Source organism: Protomyctophum bolini (genome assembly GCF_963924005.1).
Source record: "Protomyctophum bolini genome assembly, chromosome: 6".
Lineage (NCBI taxonomy): Eukaryota > Metazoa > Chordata > Actinopteri > Myctophiformes > Myctophidae > Protomyctophum > Protomyctophum bolini.
Window position 1 is genome coordinate 16,863,903 of NC_137867.1, and position 25,442 is coordinate 16,889,344.

Below are 25,442 nucleotides of genomic sequence, written 5' to 3' on the forward strand. Positions count from 1 at the left end.
ATACAATTAGTACAAGCGTGGTTATAGTTGTCACGAAGAGACACCATTATAACTCTTACACGTACATACAATTGTTTGATATTTAACACAAATCTCCATTATACTGTATTATATAGGACCATGTTGTGTGGGGGTATAGCTCAGTGGTAGATAATTTGACTGCAGATCAAGAGGTCCCCATGCAGTTCATTGAGGGTTGTTGCGGTGATGCCACATAGATAGAGGATGCTATTATAGTCCAGTCGGGATGAAATGACGGCATGAATGAGTGGTTCAGCAGCTGAGGGTGTCAGGGAGTGGCGGAGACGAGCGATGTTACTGTACTGTAAGTATTCCAAGAAGGTATTTCTTGGTGTAGCGAAAACTTTCAAGATTTGAAATTTGTTTGATTTTGTTACCTGAACTTTTTGAAATTGTCCTCCTGCTTTCTCCAGACGTGGTCCTAACACTTACAGTATTCAATGATTTTTTTCTGTGACACATACTATACAGTACACACACAAAAAAATCCCGCCAGAAATTCCAGAATGGTTTAAGGAATAGTGTGTGTGTGTGTGTGTGTGTGTGTGTGTGTGTGTGTGTGTGTGTGTGTGTGTGTGTGTGTGTGTGTGTGTGTGTGTGTGTGTGCGCTTGTGTGCGTGTGCATGCGAGAGAGAATATATGTAATATTTAACAGTAGTTATATTGTGAAGCATGCATGCTATGTGAACTGCATCTTTAATAACGTTGTGTGACCTACTTCTTCATGAGGGAAGTTCACCACTCAAATGCCATGGATAAGAATGTCCCCAACCTTCCTTACTGTCAGGTGTTTTAATTATTCATGGGGAGACTGTCTGCCCCATTTTCTCTCTCAGCTCTTTAACACATAATTTGTTAAGTAAGTATCTATACGTTATTTGTCAGCCGTTGTTTGTGGATGACGTATCTATACGCAAATATAACTTTCTTTTAGTTAATCTTTCTATGCGCCCGGACAATATATAAAGTAGCCCCGATCGCATCTTCAAAGATCCGGTTAGGTGATCCGGAAAAAAGTGTTGAAACAAAAAAGCCCTCCCCCCTCCTGAAAAGAGGCGGCGGTCTATGAGATGAAACAGAAGACTCTTTGCTTTCATAAGAAAAAAACGAATACTGTAATAATAATACAAAATCACACCCCTGTGAAGTGAGCAGTGCAACAGTTGCACCGCAAGAATCTCAGATATATAAGACATAAAGACAGTGTCCAATATGGTGCGTTGTCTGCTTCAAATAACTTTACTAACATTGTCATCCAACAGGTGTCCTACTGCACGGCTCAACATTTCTCAACACAAGAGGAGACCACCTTGAACCACCTTGAAATACTGCAGATGTGTTAGTTATATTGTTTTAACATATACCTATCAGGTGTCTTAAAATGAATGTGGTTCTCTAAACTAAATTCAAAATTGTTATATAGTTTATATACTTAAAATCTATTGCAGGGTGATGCAACATCACCTCACCATATTGTACAGAACATATGATATGAACCTGAAAAGTTTATTATTCCATATGGTTAGTTGGTTAATTACATATACTTTATACATACTAATGAAATAACTTAAATTGACACAAAATATAACAATGTAAAAATATTTGATTGACCGTGTATTATCTCATGGCTATGATTACTGTAATAAGAAAAGCTGACACTTGCAGATAAGATTCATGAAATAATTAACTAATGATTAACTAATACATTAGTTAATCATTATTTCAGAACCTTATCTGCAAGTGTTACCGAAAAGCTTGTTTGCGCACTCACAGGCAGCACAATTATTCAGAAAGATGTGACACACACACAGACAGACACGCACGCACGCACGCACATGCACACACACACGCACATGCACACACACACACACACACACACACACACACACACACACACACACACACACACACACACACACACACACACACACACACACACACACACACACACACACACACACACACACACACACACACACACACGACACGATTACCCGCGGTTTCCTATGGCCTGGCCCGGCTCAATGCAAACTGGACCTATAGGGACATCTTGTGGCCATTTCATACATTAATTTTCCGTGAGTATGACGGTTGAACTGGGGTGGGGACCTTGATCTGCAGTATAAATGCTCTACTACTTAACTGACCTCTATCAAAGTCCACCTTATAACAGTTTGACGTTGTGCATTCGTTTGAAATGTACCCATATTTCTGTGATTCTGCAAACTGTTAATAAAATTTTCAATCAATCAAACAAACAAACCAATACCCCCCTATTTCCCATAAACTAGAGTTTGCCTGCTGTATCTAGAATATTATCCGGTAACACTTGTTAAATATAACAAAATTGAACTGCCGTTGTCAAGGTCAAGGTCAAGTGACTGTCCCAGTTAGACAAAAGAGGAAAGTGCGCACACCAGTAGGCTATTGGTGAGGTGCTGGCCTAAGGCAGTAAACGAGTAAAAATGAGAAAAAGGCCGCAAACTCGTAGCCACGATGCTGTATATTTATTGACAAGAATCCAACCTAGGAGGTCTTCTTCAGGGAATAATAATATTGTCCCAAACATGTCAATCATTCTACAGCAGATAATAACTCTAAAAACACAGTAAACAAGTTAATATTAAATATAGAGTGCAACTACAACCATTAGTGCAACCAAAGTGCAAATATTATACTTTGTATAATTTGGTTAAAGTTTTACCAAATATTTATTTTATTAAAGCTAAATCTCTACTTTTGTCTGAGAGTTTAGGACAGCTATCTTTTCACCTGTCCCGTAATTGGCTCCCTGGGAGTGGGGACTGAGAGTTTCAGTCAGTTAGCACTTTGAGGATTGTTTCAAATGTAAAAAGTGCAACACAAATAAAATGTATTATTGCGACTGCAGGTCACAGTTAACTATGGAATCTAGCATTTCCCGTCAGTGTGTGTGTTGGTTGGTTGGTCACCCCAGGTCATCGTGACATCACGTGACATCAGCCACCATATACGGTGCCCAGGTCATCGTGACATCACGTGACATCATCAAGGATGGATATCCCTGATGTCATAGTAAATGTGACCTGCTGTCGCAGTTAAACCCATATGGAGATCCCACCCTGATGTCATCAATATTGGCCATAGTAAATGCAACCTGCTGTCGCAGTTAAGCCCATATGGAGATCCCTGTCATCAATATTGACCATGCAGCAACTCTATATTTGACCTCAAACCCCTAGATCTCCATATATGGATATATGTCATAATAAGCCTATATATGGAGAATCCTGATGTCACCAATATTATAGTATATGGATATACAGTATGTCAGACACATAGTTGATCGTTCCCCATCCTTCCTCTTCGATGTCTCCCTTTTGACTGATACCTGTCCATTTAAACTCTAGACAAGCCTGCCCCAAAGTTATTTGGGCAGCCATGCCTGGCAGCCGGCGAAAACTAGAGTTCTCAACAGGCCCGAAAATTAAGGCCCGGCCCTACCTGGGCCCTCATCAAACCCTGTACATTCAAGACACTGCCCCCGCTGCCACCCTTAGATCTCCATATATGGAGCTGACCGGTTTTGACATTCCATATGTTGATGGATCACACCCTGTACACTCAAGACACGCTCCATATATGGCCAGCTGTACACGCAACCTCGCCCTTCTTCTCGCCCTCAGGCGCCGTCTTACTGGTTATTATTACTAGCCTATAATACAGTATCTACATGGTTTGTTTGTCTATATAGTAGTAATGTAATACAAATATTAATAATAAAGCAACTTAAAATTGCATATAAAGTAGCAGAGATCATCCTAGCTCATCAGAGCCTGTTATGCAGCCAATCACCCAACAGTTCACCTCACCTGCTTTCATGTTGTTACTACAAGTACCACAATGCACTGCACCTAAACAGTCGTCATCGTGACACATCTCCAACGTAAGGAACAGATACCGTACAGCAGGATATGGGCTCTTGTATTTGCTAACTTTGGGACTCCCTGTTGTGATTTGCATTCAGAACTGTAGCCGCTGTATATCAGCGTGGCGACATTGACAATTTGACACAATTATAATGCTCTTAGCTTTTTCTAGCTGTTTTGTTTGTTCTTCTAAGCTAACGAGCTATAATAACTGAAGCTTCAAGCTATGTGTGCTATCGCTAGTTAGCTGGAAAGACTGCAAGTAACTAAAGAGCTATATTCGCCAGGCAACGCTACAAAAAGAGTAACGGGACATATTTAACAAGAGTACGAGGTAAGTTTATACCTGCGTATACTGGTCATCAGTAGCATGTGTTACATTTGTTATGGTTGTGGCCACACCGTGGGCTAAATTCAACTTTACACTTGACAGTACAAGTTAGCTTAACGATGTATTGACCTGAAAGCACTCGATATGCCTTTCGTTCAGATTGACAGTAGTATGTTTAAAGTCATGTACTGAGACAATTCATCTGACGTGCTGACATTACGTGATCCAGTTGTTGTGATCCACAATTGACATTGACATTGTGGCACCGTGTTGCTGCGGTATCACGTGAGTTGCCACACGGAACGACACGGAACAGAGCATCAATATTGTCCAGTTTACAATCGGACGGATACTGCAATGTGTAACTGAATGTAGGCCAAACTGTGACATTTAATGGGCCTGATTTCTGCGTTGCTGATATGATAAGTGAATGTGTGTAATTTTTCAGTATCATTGCTGACAGACACACTGCTCAAGCAGTGCTAACTGACAGCTAGCATATTCTGGTAGCTTGCCTTGCTCCACAATGATGCATTCAGAATCAGATGTGTCATGTGTGTCATAAGTTACAGATTGATTTAGTTTACTGTGACAGATGACATTAATCGCCCCCCTACCTGTGCTGGGACTGCACGGTTAAGCGATTTCAGAATAAAGCCTAGCAGCAGTAACATTAAAGTGGATTAGCCGACTAAACCAGCAGCATTGGAGTTGAGTTAATAGCATTCTGCTGCGCTGACCCATTTGGATCACTGACTGACAGAACCTGTTCCCATTTGTATAATAATGGGCTATTGTAAACCCACCCAGCTTAAGGACCCAAGAGATTCTGCTCACACCCTGAAATTGGAAAAATCCTATTGTTGCTGGTTCCTAATTTACATAGCCTTGAAATGTACACTGTCTTTTTACTGGTTGGTGTATCTATCCTCAGTGCTGTAGTTGGCATGTAAGTCCACCCTGAGGCTAACAAATGATCCCTATCATCATTATACAGTCAGTAGTACTAATATTTTGGTAAATCCACTCAGGCTGGGGCAGATAAGGAAACGTTCATGTACTGCAGGTGTAATATGTTGGGCAGCATAAATGTGGCATAGAGGTTATTATGGGTCAGTTGTCTGCTCTGCGGTTTCCTTTTCATGAGCTTACTACTAGTGTTGAGTGTTAAATACATTTTCAATTTATATATGAAATTCTATAAAGTCAATCCCAAGCTGTCTTGTGTCTTCATGTCTGTTTCTCTCCATCTTAATTGATCTTACATATCTTTCTGCTTGTCTCTCTGCGTCTTCCCTTCAGAAAGCCTGCAGGGCTACTGTAGTGAAATCACAGCCTACATGTCACAATGACCGCATCAATGTTACACTGGTTTCCAAGCAAACTCACCTGGAGTAGGAGGAGGGTACTGTGAGGCAGGAGGGAAGGAGAATAACAGGCAAACAACAAGAGCCATGAATCTCCATCAGGTCCTCACCGGGGCCGTCAACCCAGGGGACAGCTTCTCTGTGGGGAGTGTCAACAATGTGCCATTCACGGTAAGTTATTCCATGATCTGGAAATGTTTCCCCACTGTCTTTATATGGTAGGTGCATCATGTGTTGCTCATTGTCTGCTAGTTTGACCCTGAATAAAAACTTTGCTGATATTGGAGTGTATGATGCTGTGGCAGTGTGTTAATCAATTGAAGTAAGTATAGTCTACAAACACACTAGATCATGCTCCCAGAGTATATTTAATTTATTGGTGACATTTCGAGTGTCTCTCTTCCTCTTTGGAAGAGTGGAGATGCTCAAAATGTCACCCTAGTGGTAATTGAATAAATCCACTTTGGGAGTGCAAATCAGAGTGTGCCGCGGACTCTATATTTCTATTTTAATTGTGTTCTGTCCAGCACCTGGGAATTTATCATTTGCTTTGTAAACTTGTGTTGTCAATCAAGGCAGATAACATGTTAAAATAACCCAGTGTAAAAGTCCCTGCTCTTCTCTTATATTCTGTGGTCTGGTTTGACCTAAATTTCTCCCCCTGAGCAAGCAGGCTCTATTAGAGTAGTGGTGGAAAAAACAAAGCGCCCTTGCTTTTGGGACCCGGGTGTGAATTCTGGGTACGAATCCCAGGTAGGACAGGAAAGTTAATGGCTGTAGCTTTAATTTACGGGTACTTTTAATTTGGGTACATTTTCTACATTCAGCATAACATTAATGCTGAGGATGTTGCTGTGTGGAACAGGACTTCAGGACAGAAGTGTTAGCCAATACTGTACTTGCCGGATTATATCAAATGTGAGGTAGACGTGGGAAAATACGTTAGGTTGGACAATGGACATACAGAAAGCGTTTGTCACTTTTAACCATTCTATCTTGTTGAATACGCTGATGGCTTTGGTTTTGAAGATCTAACCGAGTTCTTACCTGGAGGGAAGAGAACAGGTAGTTGAGGTGAATGGTACCCTGTCCTCTTCCCTCCCAGTGGACTGTGGGGTCTCACAACGAAGCATTCTAGTGTGCATGTGACTATTCTTCATTTACTGTATGTTAACAACGTGGAATCGGCATGTAACTGTAAGTTGCAGGTTGAAAGTAGTGTCCTTAGCACAGAGCTCAGCGATATTTGTCTTGATTCAATCAACCCTTTTGACCAATGCCTCAAGTGAATATTTTGTTCTGACCAAAGTGTCAGCAGGTTTGTTGGTGACAAATTCAGGGCAGGCGGTCTGACAGTAATAACACTATTGTTGTCTTTGTCATGGTTCTGCTGTCCTGCTTGCATGTCTCTTATTATATACTGTATTTATAAAGTGACTGTAAGATACATCTTTTGGGGTGAGATGGGCTGAGTGAGAGGACATGCAAGGCTGAAGCCTTGAGGGAAATATGCTTGATATTCTTCAGAATAAACTTGGGTTTATGCGCTTATCTTATGCATGAACAATATATGATTATTTTCCACGACGTAAGTGATTTGAATAATCACTTAGATTTAGGGCAACTGTGGAATATACAGTATGTTTTTTTTGGTAAATTTTCTTGTTACATATCGTCACCTTATTAAACTAATTGCCTAAGTCATTTTTTGCCAATTTTTTTTTTTTGCCTAAATCACCACCTGGTGATGCTGGCCACCTCTGGTAAACTCGCCCAAGCCCTAATGTAAAAGGCCTTCCTGTTACACCCTATTAAAACAATGGCCTATGTCAAGAGGGAGACTTAGGCCATATTATTTTGCCTAAGTCATAATAAAATGTGACTTAGGCCATTTTAACACACCTTTCAAAATGGGAGTGAATGGGACTGAATGGGAGGTAGGCCTACTGTTACTATGGGACTGATAGAATGGGAGTGAATGGGAGTGAAAGGGAGGTACTGTTACTATGGGACTGATACTATGGGAGTGCATGGGACTGAATGGGAGTGAAAGGGAGGTACTGTTACTATGGGACTGATACTATGGGAGTGAATGGGACTGAATGGGACTGAAAGGGAGGTACTGTTACTATGGGACTGATACTATGGGAGTGAATGGGACTGAATGGGAGTGCATGGGACTGAATGGGAGTGAATGGGAGGTACTGTTACTATGGGACTGATACTATGGGAGTGCATGGGAGGTACTGTTACTATGGGACTGATACTATGGGAGTGAATGGGACTGAATGGGAGTGAAAGGGAGGTACTGTTACTATGGGTAACAGTACCCGGCCAGGAGACAACCCACAGAGCCTAGTCCCTCCATGTGCCAGAAGTGTACGTCCCAGCCTTGGCAGAGTAGTTCTGGAGTAGTTCCAACGGATTGTGTGCCACTGGTTTTTCCCTAGTGGGACTGATTGAGGGTAGCTACTGGGACGTAAGTCGGGACTTGATCACTCCCGGCTGGGTCGCCTAAGTGAGGGGTATGATGTTGAGAGACCTGAAACCCTGTTGACCTCAGGATACATCACTGAGGATACATCCCAGGTGCATCCATGCGATGTTTTTTAGTTATAGTTCTTCTATTTATAGTGACTCATAGGAATAGACTATGTGACAACCAGGTATAGTCTGGTGACACCGGAGAGACGGGTGACAGCCGGAATGTAGACAGCACCCGGGTGAGCAGTATGGGTTGCGCCCCAGCCTGTGTCCTCCGTGAGGATGAAGTCCAACAACCCTCGTTGAGGCCTTTGGGAGGGCCATGCAAGCAGCAAGCGGAACCGCAGCACCATGACCCTGCGGAACCATTGCCCACCACTCCTGAATGAACTGTCTGGTGCTGGGACTCTGGTGCAACGCACAGGTCCTCGCTCTACTCCTGGTGAGAGCAGGAGTGGACCTGGTGAGACGTAGGAGGGGCCCGGCCAGGAGACAACCCACAGAGCCTAGTCCCTCCATGTGCCAGAAGTGTACCTCCCAGCCCTGGCAGAGTAGTTCTGGAATAGTTCCAACGGATTGTGTGCCCCTGGTTTTTTCCTAGTGGGACTGATTGAGGGTAGCTACTGGGACGTAAGTCGGGACTTGATCAACCCCGGCTGGGTCACCTGAGTGAGGGGTATGATGTTGAGAGACCCGAAACCCTGTTGAACTCAGGATACATCACTGAGGATACGTCCCAGGTGCATCCATGCAATGTTTTTTAGTTATGGGACTGATACTATGGGAGTGCATGGGAGTGCATGGGAGGTACTGTTACTATGGGAGTGAATGGGAGTTACTGATACTATGGGAGTGAATGGGACTGAATGGGACTGAATGGGAGGTACTGTTACTATGGGACTGATACTATGGGAGTGCATGGGAGTGAATGGGAGGTATTGTTACTATGGGACTGATACTATGGGACTGAATGGGAGGTACTGTTACTATGGGACTGATACGATGGGAGTGAATGGGGTGTACTGTTACTATGTGACTGAATGGGAGTGAATAAAAGTGAGAATCGGAGTGAATGGGAGGTACTGTTACTATAGGACTGTCACTCCCATTCACTCCCATTCAGAGTGAAAGGGAGTGAATGGGAGGTAGCGTTACTATGGGACTGTCACTCCCATTCACTCCCATTCAGAGTGAAAGGGAGTGAATGTGACTGAATGTGAGTGAATGGGACTGAATGGGAGGAATGGGAGTGAGTGGGAGTGAATGGGAGGTACTGTTTACTATGGGACTGTCACTCCCATTCAGTCCTGTTCACTCCCATAGTATCAGTCCCATAGTAACAGTACCTCCCATTCAGTCCCATTCAGTCCCAATCACTCCCATTCACTCCCATTCAGTCCCATAGTATCAGACCCATAGTAACAGTACCTCCCATTCACTCCCATACAGTCCCATTCACTCCCATTCAGTTCCATAGTAACAGTACCTCCCATTCAGTCCCATTCACTCCCATTCACTCCAAATTCACTCCCATTCACTCCTATTCACTCCCCTTCAGTGTCAAATGTCTTTGTGCTATGATATTATTTTAAACACTCTGTGGCTGACCCTAAACCATGGTCTATTAAAAATAATTGGAATAAAACATTTTGCCTAAGTCACTTACCGCAGAAGTAATTTGGCCTAAATAACGTTTATAATTGCCTAAGTTAAAATAGATATGTTCAGATATTGGCCTAAGTCATTTTATCCTTCCATGTTACATGATTGACATACACCTTTATTTGTATGTCAATAGTCATATTTTTTCATAGTTTTTGGAATTGAAATAATTAAGAAATATAATATATTCTACATTTGGCACAGTTTTTTGTGTTTCCTGAAAACCTTGAAAAAATGATTTAGGCAATTAGTTTAATAAGGTGACGATATGTTTGTTATATATCATTGCTGTCGGGAGGAAACCTCATAACTACATTTTTTGTGCATAAATCAGTGCTATTGAACACCCTCTAGGTCTGTGTTTCGAAAAATATTGAACCAATGGAAAGTAGTAAAGTGGACAAAACCTCTTAAATTGGACCTTCCAACTGTCTGCTAAAGCAGCTAACTCCACCACCTCTCTCCCTCTCATGAAATGAAAGCCACAGACGAAAAACAGTCTAAGTCCACACTATTGATCCATAATGTATAAATGATGGATACGGGTTCAGGACAACAAGGCCTTTTCGTGGAGGGGTCAGAATGAAATTTGGACTTAGACTGTTTTTCGTCTGTGGTACGTTATTGACAATAAAGTCACAACACCAACTTTGAGCATACTTTTTAAAATACGGTTTTCTTAATTTCGTGAAAAATGCATATTTTTAATTTCCTGATTTTTATTTTTTAGTTGGGTGGTTTCCTCCCGACAGCAGAGATATGTTTATTCTTGTTATTAATGCTGCTACAATGTTTTATTACAAAATCTTTTTTTTGACTCTTATGTACCTGTACTCAAAATAACAACAAACCTTGAACTAAATCTTGATGTGAAGTAACTGTGAGCGACGGACTGACTTTGCACATTGTGGTGGACAGAATCTGACACTGTTCCCAATGGGCCGTCATTCTCACTGACTGGATCAATAGCACAACTATTTCTGTCCCTCCATCCTCTAGTGAAGGAGGCAAAGGCTAGATCTCTGGATAGTCACAGTGAATTACAGCCCATTGATGATGGGTCACCCCTCCCCGCCCACCCACCTACCCTTCACACAGAACTACAGAAATTCAGAATGGAATGCATATCTTATCTTGCCGTACTAGCACTCCACAGCTATCATTATGATGGTATGTGTGTGATGATGTCGTGACACTGGACCCGGGGTCACTCATTAGTCCAAGGCTTGTCCGCTCTCACATGTCCATGTCATCCCTGTCCTCCAACCCAGGGCTTCCCAAACGTGTCCAGCTCGAGACCCAAAAGGGTCTATTCCCCATATACCCAAATGTACCAAAAAAAGGGATGTTTTAAAACAGAATTTGGGTCCTTTTATCGTGTACTCAGGCTTTTGGGAGCACCCAGGACAGTTTTTAAGTTGCTTGATTCAGTATTTAATTTTAGCTGACACGCCCACTTCCTATACAAACCCATTGTAACTTCAAACTCTATTTTAAGATGGATTCATCAAAAACACAACTCGTACTGCCCTCCTAATACTTGAGGGGCTGTGTTTTTTTCATTTATTTTTAACACACACACACACACACACACACACACACACCCCCCACACCCACATCACCAGAACCAAGAGCAGGTGTTTTTGATCTATCATGGTTACAAATAAAATTTGAATACTGAATCGAGCAACTTACAAACGGTCTGGGGTACTCGCAAAAGCCTGAGTAGACGATAAAATGTTTTTTTTTAAAAGTCAAATATCCCTTTAAGCCCTGTCGAAAATAATGAATATAGCTTATCTACAAGACACAAGCTCGCAACGGCCCTCGTGATGCGGAGCGTTGTATATTCCTAGATCAGCAGATCGCCACTTCTAAAAACGGGGATCTAAAATGCCACAGACCTGTGTTTGGTAGACACTGCTCCAACTGCTTGTCTTTTCTCCTGTCATGTGACAGGCCTACGCATCGGGCTGTGATGTTGTGATTTTGGACAGCGACTTTGAGCGTCTGCAGATCATCCCGGGGGCCAAGCATGGCAACATTCAGGTGGGCTGCGTGGACTGCCCCCTACAGGGAGCACAGGTAAGGACAATCACTTCCCAGGTACATTTTGTGTTGCCAATTAATTGATAATTAAAATATATATTGGTCAATGGTCAAATCATGTAATGTTGATGCTTGTTCAATTCAAAGTTAAACTCATGGCTGCCCCAGTCCTGTTATTTGTCTTATCGAAGTTGTCAGATGTTAGCCTGGCTTCAGCCCCTGAATCGCTATCCACGGCCATTCAAAAATATGTGTTGACGCTACCTATGGGGTAGGCACGTCAAACAACAGCGCCGGACCAAACATTTACCACTGCATTTCGCTGCAATCAATGCCCAGTGTCCTTTTCAAATCAGGCTGCATTATAAGCTATCTAAGCTAAATATGGGCCAGAGTCTACATGATTAGTTATTTTACGGCCTGAATCGCTGCACTGCTGTCAACAGGTCTGATAGAATCGACCATGAAACCCACACGTCAAGCTGTAATACAGATAAAGTGGAAAGAGACAAATGTGCCAAGGTGGGGAAAAGAGAGCGAATGCTTTCAGCTGCCAATGTATCACCCTCTACTTCTCCAAAATGGAAAACTATAAAAATCTTCTGAAGCCTGTAGTCAAGTCATCCTGTGTAGAAGAAACAATGTATTTTCCTAATGTATGTCACAATGCTCTGACTCTGAGTCATAGTCTGTCTGCACTAAGTCCTGTGCGTGCCTTTTTTGAGGGGCCCTAGCTCGTCCAATGCATGGCTTTTGAAGATTACATCATATGGCATCCAAGTCTATGGACTGTGAGGATCTTACAATGTTTTAGAGCACTTATGACGTAAAGTTTTGCCAGCCAAGTCTATGGACTTTGAGGATATTTCAATGTTTGTTTAGAGGTGAGCATGTAAATCATTTTCTGTAAATCATTTGCTATATATTATATAGTCTATGGAATTTAATGTTTGTTTACAGCACTGAATGGCAGTCCATAAGATGTCATGTGGCCGATATAAATACAGTGGGTGCCCCTCACTTCACACGGGTGTGATATTCTTCTTATCTGTGGTGCACATGTACGGTACACATGCATGTGTAAGTCAAAGTGTCTGTCTCATTCGTTCCTGGCATTCAGCATCCTTGACAGCTGGCATATTATTTACCTCATTACACACAACTTGTATTATCCAGCCAGGTCCCAGGCCTTTTTTAGAATAATTATTTCTATCCAGGCATTTTAGTCATCCAGTCTGTTTACCATAGTGACAGTGGCTACTGGCACTGGCCTTGCAGCACGGAGCCAATGTGTTAATGGGAGGAGTACAAGCTGCAATCACAGCAATGCTGACTCAACAAAGGATTAAACGAATGGCAATCACACGATATTATTGGCCCCTTGTCAAGTAATTCAAGTTCAGTAGCCAGTCCTGACTCCTGAGTATGACCTTTCTGAAACAAGACATACTGGTTTGAGAAGTTTTTTCAGTTTTGTCTTAAATATGTAGAAGTAATCACAGAGACATGCTTTACAAATTGTAAAAATGTATGGTTAACTTCAAACCCCAGCTATAATGTATGTTTTGTTCTGCTGACAGATTGCAGCTTCCTATGGAAGCATTGTGTGTGTTTTTGAGCCTGTTCATCGCCAAGATGTGAAGGAGGGGCCGTCGACAGTGAGTAGCCAACTGTTAAGTCCACAATCAGTCATGCATGTCTTCACATTAGCCCAGAAAACGAGACCCTTTTTCTTCATTCAGCACTTTTCATTGACCTTTCAGTTGCAGCTCAACCTTGACCACCACAGTAAAGGCTCAAGTTTCAAGAATGTATTCATAATTTCCTATACGAGTAACAGAAAAAAAGAATCAGAAAAAAACAAACGGTGACATATGTTTTCAAATGGTTTAACATGGTAAAAGTCTTGTTTAAATGGGTTTATAATTGGAGGGGGGCATGTCTGATAAAATTCATATAATAGTATCTAAATATTTAACCAAACAACAAAAGCAATGGGTTTTCAAGTGAAATACCCCTTTTAACACCCCAATGGAATGATCTTATATCGATAGGTCTTTTCAGAAGTCTCATGTTTATGACATTGGTCCTGCAAGAGAAGTCAGGGAACAGTCACGTGGAATGGAAAGATGATAGACATCTCAGACACAGCTTGAGGATCATGCATGATGTCATGTGATTCACATGAGAGCAGGAGGTTCACACAGACAATCGTCATACCTCCTGATATGAAAGAAATTAGTTAGCTCTCGTACCATCTTATTTATGATGAAGGATGTTTATTTTATGTTGTCATTGAGACTTCTCTTTTTGTTTATTGTGAACAGAAGCTGAACTACCAGTGGCAGAAGACTGGGCAGTTTGCTTTGCAATCTACAGTGCGGAACCTGGCCTGGCACCCTACAGGTACATTTGAACGAGGAGCACACCTTGTGTAGTACAACACAAAGCTACAACACAGTCATACTATACTGCAACGGTCTGCCATGAGACAGGTCCAGGTGTGAAGAAGGTAGGGCACGCACATCCGTGGCCCATGTGCAAGACAAACCGAAATATCAAAAAGAAGAGTCTGCACACATGCTGAAAAAGCACCTCTAAGCTTTATGTGTGCCTTGGGAGTTTGTGACAACTACACATTATTACTGCTTCATATACAACTATATAGAAATGGTGCGTTCATTTACCAATACAGAAACATTCTATGCCCCCCTATATTTAAACAACTTTCAACCTGGTGTCCCTACTTTGGACTTGTCATTATATTTGTTTTGTACCACTTGCAAATATGACCAAATGGCCAATCTCACGTGACTGTGGTTATGTGATTGGTTCTTCCAGGCAGCCATCTCTTAACAGGCTCTAGTAGCCTCCAGTTGTGGTGTAATGGTGGCGGGGCAGAGGAGGTGTGCGAGGAGGCTGAGCAGCAGACTGAGATGACCATTGGTGACTCCTCTCAGTCTGCCTGGAGGTGTATCTGGCACTGCAAGTAAGACCACACGACCACACACTTGAAAAATGTCCGCAAATCGCTGGCCAACGGGACTTCAATATAGCTGATCCGAAATTGTAAATTGGCTATTGTTTGTGCTTTTCGATTATTCGGTTAACCTACAGGAGCAATTTCAAGTCAGTTATTGGTTCTAAATATCGGTTTAAACTTTCTATAAACTTTTCTATATCTATATCTATCTATATATTGTATATACCGTTCGAGTACCGTACATTCACTGCATTGCTATTTTTCTAAACGATTGTATTCGTGTTCCATTTTCCTTCTGACTGTAGCACTGCCTCTCCCATCAATCTGATGAAGTTCTCTCCTGACGGGGATTTCTTTTCTACTGCTGGACAGGTCCGTTGGCTTTGCACCCAGAGAGCCATTCAAGACATTTATTCTCAGCCTGACAACAAGGCTCATAAAAACAGTATTACTGTGGTCATACCAATGTAGAGATCCACCAACCCCTTGTTTAAGACCTGTTGTAGAATTAAATTTCAAGTCCAGATAGTTAACATGATATACTGTATGATATTAATTTGACTAATGGCTCCGTAATAGTTTTTCTGCATTGATTCTAGCCTTCATAATATATATATTTTTAATTGTACAACTACATGCATTTTTTAGGGGCCCTAGCCCCTCCTATATACAGGTTTAATGTTTGTTTTTAGTTCAATGTTTTCTAAAAACACTATTGACAATGAAGGGAAAATTTACGTCACCTTGTCCCTAATGCAAACATTAAATGCCATTAACAATGAAGAGAATTTAATGTTTGTTTTGACACTGTTTTACATCACCATTACATCACCTAATCATAGCAACACGAGTTAGAATTTAATATATTGGCGCCCCTCACTTCACACAGGTGTGATTTAACACTATACAGTACACGGCTAAATCCATCTTTTTGCACTACGCCTGCTGTTGAATGAATTGGCTTCTCGCTATAGACAATGCATGCATGCTGGATTCGCAGAAAGGAATGCGGATGGGGAATTCTGGTGATTGTCGAAACTCAACATTACTGCTATTGCTGCTATGGATTGGAACCTGAATTTCTCCCCAGGGATCAACTAATATATCTGATCTTATATTCGTGAACTCATGCTGTTGAATTAGCACGTCACTGCCACACCTTTCTCTGTATATATCTCCAGGGAATATTCACCTCACAAATCCTCTTATTTGTATGTGTTCTTTATGTCCTCCGTTTGTCTGTCCACTGGTTTCCCCTTAGGACGACTGCCTCGTCAAGGTCTGGTACAGCACCAGTAAGTGGCAGTCTGGTATCTCCAGACTCTTCACACCTCCGGAGCCCAGCGGCAGCAGCTACAGCATTAACAACCAATGGGATCTGTCCTTCTCCTTTGTCTTTTTGGCCCATCCTCGCTCTGTCACCGGCTTCTCCTGGAGGAAGACTAGCAAGTACATGCCACGGTATGGCACATATTTTGAGCCTTCTGGTTTGAGTTACTTTAATTTATGAATTAGAATCTGATATGTTTAACTCTTAACACAGGGATGTGGCAATTCACCTATTCAAACCAATGCACCAGTTATGATATTTAACAGAGATAAGATGGTGATGGCTCACAATGTCATATGTCCCCTGACCTGCACTCAAATAATAATACTCTAGGTTTTTCCCCCCTGTGTGTTCTTTTGTCATTGCCAAGTTCAGGAATAAGGATAGTTTTAGGCATGGTTTTGCTGAGGTTACGCTGGGCAAATACCTGGTGGCGACCGTTCCGAGGTCGCCACATTTGACCCGGAGCGAGTGTGTTTTGGAGTGAGTGTTGTATTCGTAGGACCAACATGCAATATGTTAATTATTTCCTACGAGGTTCCTGACTCTCGTGGTCTTCAGTGCAGTGCCGGTAACCACCATAGTGGGTGGTTACCGGGTGGCTACGTCATTATTCAAGGTCTGGCAACATTGCTGGTACTGTAGTGGCAAGGTGAGAAGTAGAGCTGTCTAGAGGTAGACAGTAGTGTGACAAGAAATGGGGCGAGGGATGGGAGGTGACACTCAGCAAAGGTCGTCAGGATCGTGACTCGAACCCGTGTTCTGGATTAGGCTGGATTAACAGCCTAGGGCCCTTTTTGAATCCAGTCCCTTGACTTGAAGTGCTCTCGGGAGGTTCCCTCGTCAGGAAGTGCCCTTCCAGCTGAATCAAGTTCGCTTGATTAGGGTGCTGGGTATAGAAAACGGTTTGGAAATGCACTCGCCCTCCTGCCATTGTGTTCTATTATTTTGGTTGTACAGTTATATTGCATTGCATCGTGTTTTGTGACATGTGGATTGCATTAATATGGACATTTAAAAGGAATTACAGCGTGATTGTCAAAGGACATTTCATACATAGATCCATGGTGTTTATAAATCATTGTGTTAAAAGGTGTTTTGTTTGTGTGGTTTAATTTATAGTTTTTCACGGTGGGGTAAATAAAGCGCCCTTGTGAACATCAGTTGGAGCGTTGTTCAGGAGCAGTTTATTTGTTTTGGTACTTACATTTGTAGGTCGCGGTTTCCATGCGGACAGAGAGCAGGGCTGCACAAGGCAATCGAGTCTAGATCGGCATAGACTCGCTCTTGAGGGCTTTATAAGCCACTTCCACTCAAGGCTGCATGGTTTCGGATGGCACTTAATATGGCGCATATCGAGGGCAAGTGTGTAGGGCAAGTGGCGAGGAGGCGGTTTCAAAAAGAGGGCTGGCTGGAAATTAAGTATTTTTGAGGGGCTCCTATACACGGGTTTAACGTTGTTGTTTTTTTTACGTCATGTGTCATTTACATCATATTGTCTCTTTATTGTTAATGGCTTTTAATGTTTGCACAGTTTGTTTTACATCACCATTACATCACCTAATCAACATGAGTTAGACTTTGATATATTAGCGCCCCTCACTTCACACGGGTGTGATTTGTTTTTTTTAATGAGCTGAGTAGTAATTGCAAAGCTGGGTTATACACAAGAGAAACCTCAGTGTTGATGTAACTGAGGGTGTGTACAGTATATATATTTACACATTTGGGTCCATGTTTACACTCTCAAGGGATTCTGTGGCTTTTGTGCCTGCTAAACAGAAACGCGTGCAAATAGCATTGAGGCTCCTTTGCTATTTGCCCATTCAAATGAGGTAATATGCATACATTTTGTGCAAAAGAAAATCTGAACTTTTGTATGCAAATGAGCCTCATTGCGAATAAAGTTCAATTCACAAACACCACCGTTAAAGGTCACATTCAGTTCAGGGGGAAAATATTGGCATCTTCAGAGAGCTGGTTATGAAGTGCATTTATAAGAGCTGTCACTTTCCAGTGATCATGGCAACAGTAATTGTAGCCAGATCAATAAATTGCAATGCCAGACGTGCCTTTCAGCAGATATTTCTCACTAAATGGGAATTTGTATATGTTTTAATTGCATTTCATACATGGTTCTGTGTACAGTGCAGAAGCTTTCAGCCTGCATTGTCCGAATATCCAATGCAGCCTTTCAGCGTGCCTGTCTAATTGACTATAAGCTGTCTAATTGACTATAAGCAAATAAGTACTGCCGAAGCAGACAACCCGCAGCACTAGAACAAAATCCTTCACGGTGCAAGGCTCGAAGATACAGAATGAAATCAAGAAAATGCCAGCACTTATATGTCCTTCACATGAATGTATTACCTCTGACGAGAGTGGACAACGTACACGTTTCGGCCTACAAGACAACAGGAAGTGTGCTATTTGTATGAGATACAATCGCATGTAATTGAACACGCGTGTCTACTGTTATCATCTTACACATAGTATCAAAAAGACTATTTATGGTACCAAGACAGGATAAAAATAATTTGAGCAGAAATAAGTAAATAGTAAAATATGAATACATCACAATGAGCTATCGTACTGTGTATATATATATATATATATATATATATATATGCACACTCCAGGGAACAGAGACGGACAACTTACTGCATCAACTTATTTATTAGCACAACGCGTTTCGCCGTGAGCTTAGCACCTGACGAAGCTCACGGCAATTCTTTTTTTTTTTTACCAAGCACTAAGCAGACAGTGATAAACTCACACCTTGAGTCTTTGCATATTAAACAAATTAGAAATGTATAAAGACAATGGATAAATAGAAAACATTAAATATAGATAAAGGAGGGGGACCTTTGGAATCCAGATCACTCGTATCCGTTCTCATTTCAGAACTTTTAAACCGTACAATAATTAGAATTTGGAAATATATATTGGCTATACAGTATATATACATTGGCTTATATAAGCCAATTGGCTTATATAAGCCAATGTGGCTGGCTGACTCTGGCTAAACTCTAAAGGAAGCAGCCCAATAACAGCTCCTCATTAAGACCTTTGGGAGGCTCTGTTTGGAGTGTATGAATCTAATAGGCCTCCCTTTGGAGTAACGCTCTGTCCCTATCACCCCCTCTTTTTAAGGGATTCACAACTTCAATCCCCTGGAACCTCAAAGTGCTGACTGCATGACCCACAGCATTAAAATGTCTTGCAACAGAATATTTCTCATCATTGTTCCGAATGGAACTTTTATGCTCTGAGAACCTGGTTTTGATTTCCCTGATAGTTTTCCCCACATAGCATAGCCCACAAGGGCATTTCAAACGGTATACCACATATTTTGTTTTGCATGAAATCCTGCATGAAATCCTGCATACTGCATATTCTTTTTCCCGATTGTGGGTGTAATAATGACTCACTCTTAATCATTGCATTACAGTGTGTACAATTGCGACAGGGGGAAATTACCAGAGGGAAGTGTTGACAAGAAATGTTTCGGTGGGCTGTATAGATCTGCTCTAACTAGTGTGTCCCTCAAATTCTTAGTCCTCTTGTGGGCAAACACAGGTTTGTCTCTAAACACATGGCCTATACTGGGGTCACTGGACAGGATGTGCCAGTGTTTCTCTATACTTTGTCTAATGTCTCTTGTGAGTGGCGAGAAAGTGGTTGCACAGACAATCCTATTGGTAACTTTAGAAACCAGTGGTTATTGCCTATAAGCACTGTGCATTATGAGATGCTGTGAGTGTGCATGGTGGTGTTAATATGGATATTATAATCAGAAGCCGGTGGTAAATGTAGACGACTGACTAATTAAAACTTCCCAAGTTCCCACACGTTCCAAACACTTACATTTGAATCTTACCGAACAACAAATTCAGTAGACAAAGAAAATTATTAATGCCACTATGTTCCTCGAGACATTATAATGTAGCCTACACATTAAGATGAAATCTTATTATGCTCATGTGTTTCATGAATGAAGTTGAAAAGGTGAGGCTATTGCTGCTTCATTGCGCAACATGCGTAATTTTAAGAAATAAAGGTGCTCAGGTGGGTTATAACTAAGACCTCTGCACCTACTCCACAAACCGTCCGGTGACAGTCAAAGATACATCCACATGAACAAATAGTGTGGTTCAAATTTGAGGTTTATTTTATTTTATATATGTAGTTAATATTGTCAATTACTGTCGGGAAAAACAAGAGAAAATTGCCCTCTGCTGAAAACCTTTTATGGACATGTTTGTTTATATTATATCTTTTGTGAATCTGACCTCAAGATGAGGCAGATAGTGGGTGCAATTGATGCATACTAAATGGTGCTATCAGCGGACACAAGTCCGAGTTAAATTAACACAGGGCAGTGTACTGTACTCTCAAAAGAGCGGCTTGCTATCACTATCAGCGTCAAAGCAGCGGCCTCCGTTATTTTCAATGAACCTATCCCACACCGGCGGCGTCCGACGCGCGCTGCCGCGCATTCACGCCTCGCCTGACGCTTCCGATACGCCACTGTTCTATTTTCCAGGCGTTGCAGCGCTGCAACGTCTGTGCCGCGTTGCTGCGCACCCGCTTCACAGACGGTGTGTGTTGGGCTTTAGGCTGCAAGAAGACATCTAGTTGGGAATAGTGCTGCAATACATCCCTAACAAAATTAAGCAAAATCCTGTGATTGCAATGCATGCAGACAGCCATTTCAGGAACAAATTAGATTCCAATGCTTTAGATTCTATTTATTGTTTATGGCACAGGAACACTACTGCATGTGAGGATGTTATGTGAAAAACCTGTTTCATTACAAAGCATTAAAATCAGAGGTGATTTTTGTTGTGGTTGCAATAAGCAATATTTAGACTACAGCTGAATATTACCTGCCGACATTACATTGAAAGCTTCAAATTCAGGAAGCATACTAGTTTGATTTAGCTGTCAGTTTTCAAATTCTCTCTGCTGTGTACTACCAGTATGCAGAAGCTACGTGTATGTTTGTGTTTATTATCTCTGCTGTGTACTACCAGTATATACGTGTATGTTTATTTCTATGCCGTAAATAACTAAATATGAACTCCCTTTATTTCACATTTTAGTCCTGTTTCTAGTTTTCTACGGTATCTGCCATTATCTTGAATAGCCTTCAAAGCCAAGATCCTACACATTTTGGGCACCCCATATCTTCAAAGTTTGATCGAACCCGACATACCCTCCCGCTCGCTCAGATCAGCCAACGCAGGGAAGCTGGAAGAGCATTCACTAAAAACGCCGGGACAATGCTCCACACGTCCCAGACTCTTCTCCCTTCTGGCTTCAAAACTATGGAACGCACTTCCCATTGCAAGCAGAACTGCAGACTCACTCCCACTCCCAATCAGATACGGGGAGAACATGCAAACTCCACACAGAAAGGCCCTTTCGCCAACCCCACCTCGGGAATGGACACTGATGACGCGGAGGAGAGGACACGCCCACAGCGTCCTGAGCACGAATCGAACCTAGAACCCAGACTCCATCTTAGCCCGTAGCACTTACCATAGCACTCGCCCTAGCCTCGACGACCTTACAGTTGTATGCAAAGACTCCACTTATGTAATTTAGATAGCATGTTATGTAGACATAGCCAGGGCTGCACATAAGCGGTGCGCCAGTGCAAAATTCATAATGCGCTGTCAATCAAGCGCCGGGATGCGCTTCTGCGTACCAACAGCTGGGGCCGCACAGAATGATTATCATGGCCAGAATACTAGTACATTCTGTGGCGAGAGCATTTCCCACTGACTGCCACTCAAATTAGCTACTACTGGCCAATCACAGCACGTCTTGCACAAGTGCACTGGCCATTGTGGCTAATCACAACGCGTCCACTCCTTAGTCAAACGAGGGAGGCTTGTTTTCCGGGTGCTGGAGCAAGTTGCTCGTGTGCGATGCAACTTGTGTGCGATGCAACTTGTGTGCGATGCCGTCTCTCACGGACTGGCACTGCTGCTGCTGCACAATATGAAGCTTATCAACATGACAACAGCGTGTCCCGACATACTGTCCCTTATTATCATAAAGTCGGGTAGTGTACACTGTTTATTTTGCACTGAGGAGCCATGTGTGACTGTCTGACTCTGTGTTGACTGTGTACATCGCCTCGGCTAAAAACAAGGGAAGCCTGACGTATGCTTCGCCGTATGACGTGTCGTATGTTAAACAAATAGCTGATCTGCAAGCTCACAACGTGTCGCCTCTGCAACACGTTGTGAGCTAGTAAATCGGCTATTTAAATAAAATAAAAATAAAAGTATCTAAATATTGCTTTGATGTTCATATTATCCATTCCTTAGGAAGTATTAAGAAGTTTGTATAGAATATGCATATACAGTAGGGCTGGAATACACATGGACCTATAGCTGCAATTTGCAACTCTAGATTTGTTTTATAATTGGATGAATCTAGAGTTGCAATACTCTCCATTGACTCCCCAGTCCCCACTTATCCAATAAATATCGTTTTGCTATAAGTTATTCATGCATCCCCCTTTTATCCATCCGGCGAGATGGGTCGCCGCATTTTAGGAGCACCAAGTAACTCCTCCAGGTGCTCCTCTGCAGTACTAGACCAAAAAGGTTGTGTGCAGCCCTGGACATAGCACTGTATAGTGTTGTTTCATTATATAGATATACCGTGACTGAGAGGTCAACATAACGGTTCACAGAACAGTGTTCAGGCTCTTAGGTGCCGATCACACCAGACACTGTTTGCAGGCTGAAAAACACAGGGCGTGTCGCCTTTTCCTGTGCAGTCTACAAAGCAGAACAGCTTGCAGCGCCTTTGTCTTGATCTTACCAGGCAACCAGAAACTCACCTGTCCCTCACTTTCAAGCCTCGCACTGAACTGATCACTCAAGAGATCTCCTAGCCCAGCCCCTCTTAAATACAATGGGGGAAATGCAGCGATGATGTTGAGTGCTTGTACTGCTTTTATTTAATTTTTTTGTTTTAACTTGAGGCACACTGGGTGCTCTTCCAGAATCGCACAAGGCGACATGCAACGCAAAGCAGCAAATAAACTGTGATTGGCTCTTTTAGGATGTAAAAATAGATTTACATAGTGAAAAAAGTAACAGTGAAAAAACAGTGGATGTCATCAGCACCATGTCCACTCCTTCTTTCACCGTCACTTTTTAAAATATGTAAATGACTATATTTTTGCATCCTAAAAGCCTCAACATTTGTTGTTTATGCGTACGCCTTCCTGTAACCTTCTCCTCTCCTCCTAACAGGGGCACGGTGTGTAATGTTCTGCTAACCTGCTGCAAGGACAGTGTGTGTCGCCTCTGGGCAGAGACGCTGTTGCCGGGCGACAGCCTCCTGTCAGGTCTCCATAACAACCACAGCAACATTCCTCCCAATGATCCGGTCCGGTCCGCTGGCACCAGCAGGAAGAATGCCTCTAATGGGAAGACACAGGGGGAACGACCTTCAGAGGTGAGTCTCGACATTTTTTGTCAGTGCGGTTGAATGGCACAGGTTGGATTGAAAATAATCTGATTTGGCTCCTAAAACAACAACTTAAAGTACACTTAATGCATTTTAGAAGACGCAGAATCATTCTCCAATTAAGGGTCAGTGGCTGAGGTCATTATGCACAAAGGAACAATTGCATACACAAAAAAGCTCAAGAGCATATTTCCACTTGTCCTTGACACATTTGTTTTCTTGCCTTTTTGTTAACGCACTATTTCGGTGCCCATATTGTAACAGTACTTAAGCTATGACACTGACTGAAGTCTCGCAATTTAATTTGAAAGCACAACACAGATTATATGTCAACCTTAAGGCCGTTTCCTAAGCTAGCCAAGGTCATGACAGCACCGCATTAAAAGGATGATGTTTTTACGATACTGTAGCACAGCAGTCATATATATCATCTCCGTTGAGTAATGCCATGCAAGAATAATCACACTGTAGCTTGTTGCTCATCCTACTCGGCCTTGTAGTGGACAGTCTTCTGCACAGCACTGCTAATGCAGCACATTGGCTATTATTGCAGGCTATTATTGCAGAGATAGAGAGTAAGAGTGCAAGAACGGGGGAGGAAGGAGATAGAAAAAGCAGAGGAGAGAGGAGGCTTAGCAGAGTTGAAAGGGAAAATTAATTGGCTATCAGACATGAAGATAGTTTTCAAGGCTTAGTTAGTAGTGCTGAACACTTTGAGGGCTTTATATTAATATATGACATATATACCGAGGCTGCAGGGATTGTTTAATTACCTTTTGGAGCATACGCCAAAGTATTTGCGTCTTTGATCCATGAAAATGTGTTTGAAAACAGTCCAATGATTTGTTATTGAGCCGACAAAAAAGCCACTTCCGTGATCCGGGTCATAGACAAAGAGCAAAGTGAGCTAAGATACATACCCCCTCGTTCACTTTGCATTGGACTCAGTTTCCCAGAAGCCCTTGCACGCAGGTGTTTGGTTGATTTCCGGTTACGTCATCATAACGTGTCCACCTCGTCACCAGGTCCGTGACCAATCAGCTATTTCTTTTTAATTATTACAAAATGGTGAATTAAACACATAAAACAAATAGTGGGTTTAGCGTATTACGCAGGGTGAGACAGTGGGCCTCATGCGCCAATAAGTTCCTAACTTTTCCTCTTACATTTCTTCCTAAGTGAATTCCTAAGAGATTCAGATTCATGAAACGTTCTTAAGTAGGCAGAATTGTTCGTATGCATGTTCTTATGATGATGAATCCAAATCCTCGTAACTTGAAGGGGTGTGCCAGTTCATTCAAATTATCATAGGTAGACGCCCCACCTATCCTAATTAGCATCCTAATTAGCATAGGGAACCGCCCCACCAATCCCCATATAAGCAGTGTTGTTTTTGTCGACTAAATCTAAGACGAAAAATGTTCGTCGACTACCTTTTTCCACTGGCGAAACCTAAATGGAAACTAAATGAAATCTAAGCTATGATGACTAAAACTAAGACTAAATGTATTGACAATTTCGTCAACAGATAAAAACTAGACAAAAATGTTAGGAAGGGACTAGTGGACAAGAGATCCAGTATAAGTCATTTTACACTTTGTTGCATGACGGAAATAGCAGATCTACAAGCACACAACACGTGCTGCGACGCGTTGTGAGCTTGTAGATCTGCTATTTTCAGCAAGTGTAAAATCGGCCATTACGACGGCATCAAGACCCGCCAAAATTCCTTTTAGTCGACTAAATCAACTGTAGATTTAGTGGACCAAAATCTCATGACATTTAGTCGACTAAAACATTCCAGGTGACT

General features: G+C 42.1%; 1 protein-coding gene across 3 annotated transcripts in view; it reads left to right on the forward strand.

Annotated features, from left to right (window-relative positions):
- The first annotated feature begins 3,960 nt into the window (after positions 1-3,960).
- The window catches only part of dmxl1 (Dmx like 1), an 83,298-nt gene continuing 61,816 nt past the window's right edge, over positions 3,961-25,442 (forward strand). For all 3 annotated transcript variants that reach the window (XR_013964292.1, XM_080766903.1, XM_080766904.1), the window contains exons 1-9: positions 3,961-4,263; positions 5,563-5,798; positions 11,733-11,858; positions 13,403-13,480; positions 14,150-14,228; positions 14,664-14,811; positions 15,111-15,177; positions 16,067-16,266; positions 23,416-23,620. Coding sequence is in view for 2 of the 3 variants with exons in the window: in XM_080766903.1 (XP_080623029.1) it covers positions 5,715-5,798; positions 11,733-11,858; positions 13,403-13,480; positions 14,150-14,228; positions 14,664-14,811; positions 15,111-15,177; positions 16,067-16,266; positions 23,416-23,620 (987 nt within the window). In the remaining variant the exon portion in view is untranslated. The remainder of the gene's footprint in view (positions 4,264-5,562; positions 5,799-11,732; positions 11,859-13,402; positions 13,481-14,149; positions 14,229-14,663; positions 14,812-15,110; positions 15,178-16,066; positions 16,267-23,415; positions 23,621-25,442) is intronic.